Source organism: Lycium ferocissimum, chromosome 7 (assembly GCF_029784015.1).
Source record: "Lycium ferocissimum isolate CSIRO_LF1 chromosome 7, AGI_CSIRO_Lferr_CH_V1, whole genome shotgun sequence".
Lineage (NCBI taxonomy): Eukaryota > Viridiplantae > Streptophyta > Magnoliopsida > Solanales > Solanaceae > Lycium > Lycium ferocissimum.
In genome coordinates this window covers 15,414,536-15,424,579 of record NC_081348.1, presented here as the reverse complement: position 1 = coordinate 15,424,579, position 10,044 = coordinate 15,414,536, and the positions used below count along the sequence as shown (strand labels likewise).

General features: G+C 36.3%; 1 protein-coding gene across 4 annotated transcripts in view; it reads left to right on the top strand.

Annotated features, from left to right (window-relative positions):
• The window catches only part of LOC132063512 (putative acyl-activating enzyme 19), a 32,747-nt gene that overhangs the window by 10,723 nt on the left and 11,980 nt on the right, over positions 1 to 10,044 (top strand). For 2 of the 4 annotated variants that reach the window (XM_059456076.1, XM_059456074.1), the window contains 8 exons: positions 432 to 507; positions 587 to 673; positions 1,851 to 1,894; positions 4,175 to 4,283; positions 4,630 to 4,689; positions 8,512 to 8,596; positions 9,461 to 9,525; positions 9,900 to 9,959. In XM_059456076.1, coding sequence (XP_059312059.1) covers positions 432 to 507; positions 587 to 673; positions 1,851 to 1,894; positions 4,175 to 4,283; positions 4,630 to 4,689; positions 8,512 to 8,596; positions 9,461 to 9,525; positions 9,900 to 9,959 — 586 coding nt within the window. The remainder of the gene's footprint in view (positions 1 to 431; positions 508 to 586; positions 674 to 1,850; positions 1,895 to 4,174; positions 4,284 to 4,629; positions 4,690 to 8,511; positions 8,597 to 9,460; positions 9,526 to 9,899; positions 9,960 to 10,044) is intronic. The other 2 variants (XM_059456073.1, XM_059456075.1) reach the window with 1 other exon arrangement.

The following is a 10,044-nucleotide window of genomic DNA, read 5'->3' as shown; positions in this document are numbered from 1 at the left end:
TGGTTTAAATGCTGGGTTTTATTATTGTCATTTTCTGCTATCACTTATGTCAATAGTGTGAGGTCTTTTGATAATTAAGTACATCCCATCTAGAGTGAAGTCTTCTCATTGCTTTTCATTTCTGGTTTTCGAATGTGTTGTTTGCATGTGTTCCTTCAATTTGTTATTCGAAATTTTGTTCTGCATTGCATATGCTTGATGTTTTAGTTTAGCTGTCATTGTTGCTTGGGTTGTGAAATATGTAACTTCCTTGTCTAGTCCAAAGCAAGCTTACTGGATGGCTGCATTGTTGCCTCAGTTATCTTATTCTCTACCCTAGCTATCTGTTTCTTTATCAATATATGAACAATTTTATGCTCAACTTGAGATGGTTTTCTGGCTTCGGTGATGAAAAGCATCTGACCGTACTAATTCACCGCAAATGTGTTTAGTGGTCTTGTTTTGTGGGAGATCAAATTACAAGGACGTGTTGAGAGTTCCGCAGCAATTCTAGATGACTTTTCTCAGGTTATAGATGTTAACTTTTTTCTATCCTAGTTTTCTAGTTTGTAAGTTCTACATCAGCTGAAAGAGATCTCACCTACAGGTTATTGTCGGATGCTATGACGGAAACATTTATTTTCTGAACTTTTCAAGTGGCATCCCTTGTTGGAATTTTCAAACACAAGGAGAGGTATGATTAGATTTACTTTTTCACAGTAACTCTTTTATTTTTCTCTTATGTAAAGTAAAATTCTATCTCAATAATAGAAAAAAAAAAATCTTTATGTTCAATTGAATATTAGATAATCAAGAATAAACAAAGAATCACAAACCTGTAGAAGTTTTCTGCTCTATTTATCAGATGGGTTATCATTTTGTATTATGATAGAATTTTGATTCAATAGCACAGAAGTTTTACAAGAATGAGATTTTTACTGGTTTCTTGAGTATTCAGTTATTAATTAAATTTTTAAAAAGTTTTTCACCTAATTGAGATAAAAGTTCTTGTTACATCAAAATTAGTTTTATCGTAAATAATGTAAAATACTATATACACTATATTAAGAGGATTGTTTGCATTGTTAGAGGTTTGACTCCAATTTATGGGTGGTGTTCACAAAATAAAAGATAAATAAGTAAAAACAACCTTTGAATGCTTTAAATAGTTAAACAATTGAGGCCCCCAGGGCTTGTTCAAGTGGCAAAGATTGAGGAACTTGTGACTTAGGTCATAGGTTTGAGCCGTGCGCAATGCGAACTAAACCTGATATTTAAGTGCACAACCATTGAAGCCTACCGTTGAGTCCCACATCGGTGGGATATGGATTTCCTCGTCTGCTTATATGGTCTTGGGCAATCCTCACCTCTAAAGCTAGCTTTCGGGATTGAGTTAGGCCCAAGGTCCATTTTTAACATGGTATCAGAGTCAACTCCATCCCAATTCATTGTTTACCCGATGTTAGGCCCCCATCTTTATTGTCAGTGTTACAGATGTCCCGTCCTAGGCATGCAAGGGGGTGTGAGTGATGTGGGATGTGGAATTTCTAGTCTCCTCATATGGCCTTGGTTAATCCTCACCGCTAGAGCTAGCTTTTGGGGTTGAGTTAGGCTCCATTTTTGACACATATGTACCAAAGATGCACTTTTTCCTTTAAAATATGTTGGACTCTTGTGTTTTTACATGAGGTGGCTCTTGATAATCCAGTGATGATTGTAGACCAATTGACGATTAATTAAAGTAGGTTGTTGATTATAGTCATGAATCATGATAGTCTGCTGGAAATTGTCTTTCTTTCCTGTTTACTAGAGTTTTCCATGCTGACTGTTGTTTGACATTTATTTTTGTGCTCAACCTCTGAAATTTTAAGGTCAAATCACAGCCAGTCATCGACAAAGAGAGGCACTTGGTCTGGTAATTTCTGTTCTTTATCTACTGTTGTTTCATGCAGGAAATTTATGTAACTGTTTGATAAACTTGTCAATTTTCTCTATATCCGAAGCTTGTCTATTTCTTCTCTGCTTTTTGGCATTTCAGTGCATATTTATCTGTTATTTCAACTTTGGGGAGGGGGCTTGGGAAGGGATAACCACAGTTAAATACAGGAAAAGGATGCGGATTATGTTATATCGACTTCTTGATGTCCTTACATTTCTGGAGATGCGGTTTAATTTTACATTTCTGGAGATGCGGTTTAATTCGATCTATCATGAATGCCTCATGTGATATGTTTTCTTACAATGTGCTAATGATCTCATCATCCAAATTCATTTTGTTGCATTAGCAACTGAGTGCCGCTACCTATCACACGAAAGCGGGGGGATAGAACCAGCTGGGTTCCATTGTTTCTGATGTCAGCTCATGTTTGCTCCGTTCAATGGTCTAAGTGCCAGTTAACTTCTTAGAATTACTGAGAGCCCCTGGTGTTTTTGGATAAGTGTTTGAACTGTTGAAGTTCCAATTGACTACTAGAATTACGGAGAGCTCATGTTGAGGTGATGTTTTTGAATAGTCTAATACCTGTTGACATCCTAGAATTACCAAGAGCTCGTTAGTATTGACCTGAGAACCTGAAGAAAAATTGAAGAAATTTGGTGTGATTTGTTTTCTGACACGGTGTCGAAGATGGTCAGCGAAGCTGTACAGTCTGCTATAGCTTATAGTTGTTACTTCTTTTTTCTTTTTCTTGATAATTATAGCTTATCAATTTCTTCATTTCTTTTTCTTCTTGTTGTTGTTAGGTATTGCTGTTGTCACTTTTTGGGTTTCAAAAATCACCCTTCTTGGGGTAATGACGTTGCAATGAAAATGAACACTTAATACTTGTCAATCTTTTGTCATGAACCTGTGCTATATGGCGTTGTAGGGATATTTATCTGGAAGAGGACATTCTAGTTATTGACAAGTTTTTAGAGGTCGTTTGGTTCACGGAATAATTGTGCGTGGATTATATCAGAGTTAATATGGTGCATGACAATCACTGATTATTTCGTGCATATGCATTTATCACCGAACATTTGGTTCATTCTGTAATAAACTTTCATGTCTTTGACTTCAAATGGATAGAAATTTGTTTTCTATTAATAAACACTTTTGGAGTATACACCACTCATTTGTTACAGGAACAACTATGGTTGGATAGAACTCTAGTAAGGATGTCATAATAACAATTACACATATCTTTCTCCTTGCTAGAAAAACTATATTTCTGTGTGCTCATCCTTTCCAAAAAAAAAATTGTGGCACGAAAACCAAAATTTGCTTTAATGATTATTATACGTGTACGCATTTTAAATTCAGAAATGTTAGAAATCTTTATTTGACGATGCTTCATGATTTCATTGGTTACCTACATTAAAGTAAGATAGCTTACTTTTAGGTTTTTCTTTTGTCACTTTAGGTTTTTTTATATGCTTTGGTAATATGTGTATTCTTATGACACCTTTTACAATATAGAATAATCCATTATATTTCGATTATGCCGTTACTATTTATGTGTGATATGGCAGTGGTGACAAAAAAATTGATTAATAAAGCATAGTACTCCCTCCACTTCAAAAAGAGCGTGCACTTAGCCATTTGCACACCCCTTAAGAAAATGCTAACTCCTAGGCAAGAATAAGTAATTTGACTAAATAACCCCAATTAAATAGGTATTGGGATTTGGCCCCTTTACACTTATAAGGGCAAATTTGGAAAAATAAGGTTAATTCTTTCTTGATTTGGTAAGTGGACGCTCTTTTTGAACCAAAAAATAAAGACTAAGTGGACACTCTTTTTGAACCGGAGGGAGTATTATATAATGATTATTTTTCTCTAATAGATGTTATCAGACGACCCTTTAGTGTATTTTGAGGATTTGCATGAAGCACTTTAGCCACGTAATTCCTATACAACAGGAGTATGTCAGGCAAATGAAGAGTGCATGCAACATGGTTGCAAACAAGCTAGCTATGAATGAGACTATGAAGCCATATATGTTGAAACTGGCGCTCTTTATCCTTTAGAAAAGTATTTATTTTCTATTAAGTTCCCAATCAAAATCAAAATGTAATAGATGAGAATAAATAGGTACGTGTGCTCTAATGGTTTTTGTTGATGGGGTCCCCAAGTTTCTTGCCATCTTGATACAATTAGCATTCGTTCACTGAAACTGAATAACTCATTCTATTGTCTTCATTTAATTGACTGCAGGTGTGGGTCACATGACCATAATCTCTATGCCCTTGATTATGAGAATCGCTACTGTGTTTACAAATTTCGATGTGGTGGTAGCATTTTCGGTGCACCTGCACTTGATGAGGTGGTTTTGCATGGCCTTCTTTGTAGATAGACTTACCCTTCTTTTGAAATCTTTTGCCATTTTCTAGAATGTTTGTGGCTGTACATTATTAAAGGGCTAATTAGCAAAACCTTCCTTGAGATCCACAAGAATGATTTTCATTTTTGCCCCTCATCTTATTTGGACACAGCTGAAGATTACCATATATTGCATGTTATTATGTGCTTTTGCTGTGTACAACACTGCTTTGGAACAATTATGCTTAACAACTCTACAACATCTCAGCTCTAGTCACAGATCTTCTTCTTTCTTTAAGCAACTTGCTTTTCTTATACTCCTAACCTTTTTCTTTAAAAAACTTTTTTAGGTGCTTGAAAAACTCTATGTAGCATCCACTAGTGGCAGAGTAACAGCACTATTTGTCGGGGTAAGCAGTTTGCATTTATATTTCTTTGGAATACATTTTTCTGTTTTTTTCTTATGGAATATAATAATGATGGACCAAGTGGAAGAAAAGTAATTCGGGACCCTCCTCATGTCACAACTTGTATTTCATAGGAACAGTTTGCATACTTAGTGGATCTATAGGCAAATGTGTTTTTTGACATTAATTTTATTCCCTGTTGGTGGTTAGAGAGTTTTCCATATCTTCGACTAGATAATAGTGACGCAACCTTTTTCTCTGTGTCCAGAAATCTCATATTATGATCTTAGCTCCATACACTTGGTCATATGGCCTTGTATGTTACTGAGTAGTTACTTGTTTTTGCCATTAAAAAACTCCATACACTTGGTCATATGGCCTTATATGTTACTGAGTAGTTACTTGTTTTTGCCATTAAAAGGTAAGGGAGTATATAACATGTGAAAGCAGATAATTTATGCTAGTATTAAGCTGTAGAAAGAAACTGAATTTTTTACCGGCTGCATTTTCGGCATCTGATCATATACGAGACAATCTGGTCTGATTTTAAGATGTGAGTTAAGACCTTAACAGAAACAATGTCACCATCATGTGAGGCACTTTGGTTCTTGGCAGAGTCTGGGCTAACATGATTTATCATTACTTTATAATTAATTTTTCGGTGGAAAAGGGGATACAAATTTCATTCCAGTCAAACATTTATACTGTTAAGAATCTGAAGATAATATAGAAATCCCGTAATAATCTGTGATTGTGATAGAAGTTTATGTAGTTATAAAGAATATGTAGAAGGTAGAATCATGATAGCATGTGAACAGGATGAAACTTCTACGTTTATTTAATTTTATTATTTTTTCATTTTGCAACACACAAGTCCTCGTTTGTTTCTTTGTCAGAACAAACCCGTTTCCCCATCCTCCATGTTTTAAGTGGTCATTATCTGGGTGAAGGGATGGATGGGGGTAGGTAAGGGATTGTGGAACTTTGGTTTTGGTTGACCAGCTTTGTTCAGAATCTCAGCGTGGTTCAAAATTTTGAGAACTCATTTTGGAAAATGTTTTTCAATTACCAGAAGGCAGTGTCTGTTTCAAAAATTTGGAAAAATTATTTTGGAAAGTTTTTCAATCGTTTGCAAAAACTGTTTTTGGACCAAACACTAAGAAAGAAAAGTTATCTTTTTTTCCAAAAACCGAAACGCTTACTTTTTGGTGTTTGGTTGAAAAAACATTTTTTGCCCCCCCGCGCCCAAAAAAGAGAAAAAGAAATGATTTTGTTGAAAGTTGATACTTCTCTTCAAATATCTGAAGCAAACACTTGACTTCTCCCGAAATTTATCAAAAATGGGTTTCCTTCGGATATCAATGATGTTACAAATATGGATGTGTTGGCAGCTGTTTTGGGTGGTGAAGTAGGGGCTTTACCAACTATTTATCTGGGAATGCCTTTGGGAGCAAAATCAAAGTCTTCTGAGATTTGGAACAATGTTATTGAGAGATGTGCAAAAAGCTGGCTAGATGGAAGGCTCAGTATCTGTCTATGGGTGGTAGATTGACATTAGTCAATTCAGTTCTTGATGCAATTCCAACATACATGATGTCCCTGTTCCGCATTCCAATCGGAGTCATCAACAGGTTGGATAGCATCAAGAGGAATTTTTTGTGGCATGGGAACACAGAGAAGAAGGGTTACCACTTGGTTAAGTGAAAAGCACTTGCTTGTGGCAAGAGATATGGAGGTTTGGGGATCAAGAATTTGAAGATTCAGATTAAAGCTCTCAAAATGAAATGGTTGTGGAAGTTCACCAATGAGAATCAACTCTTGTGGGGCAATGTAACTAGAGCCAAGTATGAACAGGAAGATAACTGGGTGACTAAGGAAGTCACAACACCATATGGGGTGAGTCTATGGAGATCTATTAGAGTATTGTGGAGTGAGTTGAGGGCCAATTCCAAGATCAAAGTGCTTGATGGAAGTAAAACTAGGTTCTGGAAGGACAATTGGCATGAGATGGGCAGTTTGGAGTTGGCTTTCCCAGACATCTTCAGTTTAGTGCTCTACCAACAAAGGAATATAGCAGAAATGTGGATACCTCAAGGCTGGAGCATCATTTTTAGGAGACAAATCAATGACTGGGAAATACAAAGAGTGGCTGACTTCTTCAGTTCAATAGATCAGTTTGGTGGACTACAGACAGGTGATGATGTGTTATGGTGGCAAGGCAATTGCAGGGGAATATTCAAGGTCAATGCAGCTTACACAAAGATGAATCACTCTAACCAGCAGATAGCCAACTGGCCTTGGAAACACATCTGGAAAACTAAAATTCCCCACAAAGTAGCATGTTTTGTGTGGTTACTTTTGCTAAAGAAGCAGCCCTTACACAAGACAATGTGACGAAAAGAGGACTTCTTTTATGTTCCAGATGCTTTTTGCGTGGAGAAACAACAGAGACAGTTAATCATCTCTTCCTTCATTGCAAGTTTACAACTCAACTGTGGAGAATTATTCTAAACCTCAAAGGCATCTCTTGGACCATGCCCGGAAAGGTCACAGATGCTCTCAGGAGTTGGGAGGAAACAGGCTTACAGGCAAAGGACAGGTGCAGATGGAGTATTGTCCCTACCTGCATCTGGTGGACAATTTGGAAGGAGAGAAATTCCAGATGTTTTGAGAAAGTGGAGAATGGGTTACAGAAGATTAAGCTAAACTTTATCTTGCTTTTGTGGTTTTGGTGAAACCAGATCTACCCAACTGATACTGTCTCTATAATTGATGTTTTAGATTCAATATAGAAATAGTGCAGTAAGATTTAGTTTGTTGTAAATATGGTTTCAGTACTACCTAAGTACTGTTTTGCTACATTGAAATATAAAAGATACAGTTACCAGTTTCAAAAAAAAAAAAAAAAGAAAAAAAAAAAAAAAAAGAAGCTACAAATGCTATGACTCCGTGACAAAGAAATACTTTATTTTAGCAATAGTTTGCAGCTTATGTAACGTTCATATGTCTCACCAAATTCACTAAATGGAACTACGATATTCATGACTCCTTCCTCTCTGATTCTTCCTATTTGGAGACTCCTACTCCTCCTCGGCTTCATAAAAAATTACCTCAATCAAATCCCTACCTGCACCTAGTTAAAGGTCTACAAACTATCCCAGTGACTCATTGCCTGCTTTAGCATAATAATCTCCTAGACCGGTTGAGCTCTTTACTGATGATACCACTCTTTCCTTGCTTTTCAAGAAGTAATCAATGCACTCCCAAATGATTTTTGTACTTAATAGTTTATTGAGTTATCACCACATGTCACCGTCATATCATAATTCCCTTACAAGTTTATCCATTATCTCAATACAAACTGTAACAAAAGAAATAACTCAGTTTGTTTGCCATCAGGCTGTGGTTGATAAGATGATTGCTCTACATAGTAATGGTACCCAAGAGATTAACTCCTTTACCATGTGGTGAAACTAAAGTTGGATGTTGTTAGATGTACGAGAAGATTGGTCGTCTCAGAGCTTGGCTGGTTGCTAAAAGATATATCAGATATATGTGTCTTGAATATTATGGTACCTTTGTCAATTGCCTCTTTATCCCTATGGCATACTAGGCCAGTACATGATAGAATTTGTCTAGAATATCTAACCGAATACTCTTCTTCCCGTCTTTGTTAATCTTTTCTTTGCCAATCCCTCCACTCAGGGAGAGGGATGGGATGATATGTGTTGCTCTATGGTATCAACAGCATAAGCTTCTTATACTTTGTAATATTGTCAATATTTGCTTCTTTGCAAGCCTGCTAAACAATTTTCTCCTCTGCAGGCTCTGCCATTTGGTCAACTATGGGTACAAGAGTTTGGAGTTCCTATTTTTGGGTCACTTTCTGTCAATCCTTCATCTGGAAATGGTACTTGTTTTGTGTGCATCATCCATTTGTTCTAGCTTGTTTTATTTTTGTCCGTGACTAGATATTAAGCAGAATGGGTTTGCTTAAAATTCAGTTCTACAGCAATTTCCTGTTAGATTGTTTGGTAAAGATCCAAAAGCTTAAAATTTACTGCAACTTTCTTTGATTATCCTTCGTAGTTTATTCGGTTTTGATTTAAAATTGCAACTTGTTGGCTTCTTAACATAAGAACAGTGAGGAGATCTAGTGGCATGCTTTTAAAGTGCTGTTGATGTTGATATCCTTTGTTAGAGATATACAATATCCGACATCTGTAACGACATTCAAAGGAATTTATAAATGCATTAGGCTACTTTACCCCTGCATTAACATGTTGGTTGGATCTTCAGATATCTTTTCCTTCTTATGAGAGCAACCTTTGATGAACTTAACCTGACGCCCTTAAGTTCTATTTTTAGCCCATGTGAACCATATAACCATTACACGTGCACAGAAGGTGTTGATATACCAAATTCCATATTCGAATGTGAGGGCATCCAGAGGGCAACACTTGGCTAATCCATTTTCTCACCCATAATATGACTTGTAGCCTGCATGTCAACCATACAGTGGGTTATCTGTGGTAGAGGGTGTTAGAGATATACAAAAGATAGGTGTATAAAGGCATCCAGAGCTGTGTACAAAGGTCTAAGGCTACAACGATTGTCTTAAAATTTTTATTGGACATTCAGATTGTCATATTTCTTATAATTTTATTTTTATGATGTTATGGATTGTTGTCCAAATTTAGATGGTTGGTAGCATGTGCTATTATGGTGTGTGTTTCAGATTCAATTACATTCAACTTGGCTTGTGGTGTTGCAGTTATATGCTGCATGGTGGATGGAAGTGTTGTTGCGCTGGATACTGAGGGATCTGTCGTCTGGAAGGTATAACAACATTAGTTTTATTGAAGTCCATGTATTCATTCTTGTTACTTGGATATAAGGAGGGTATTTTTCGGTGGCAAAACTGTAACTTGTTAAAAGCTGCATGAAAGAGGCAAATCCAAATATAGAAGAACCAGCTCTTCCACATGACCAAAGCACAACTGCGCGCATATTTACATTTAAACAATCAGCGTAAACTAATGTACTGGAGCATGAACACATATTTTCTTGATTGAATAAGTACTATCTTTAATACCAAATGAAATTGGGATTATGATCTTTTAGTTGATGCATATCTGTCCATTTCCTGAGACGTCCCTTTTTCAATTATCATCAGTTATTTATTTACTTACTTATGTGTTTTTGTGGAATAGGTGAGTACAACTGGCCCAATATTTGCTGGGCCCTGCATATCTCGTGCACTACCTTCGCAGGTGATTATTCTCCCTGTAATATCTTCTAGAGTTATAAATCTGATACACCCAACCACACTTCTATGTTAAGAGATAACGATCACAA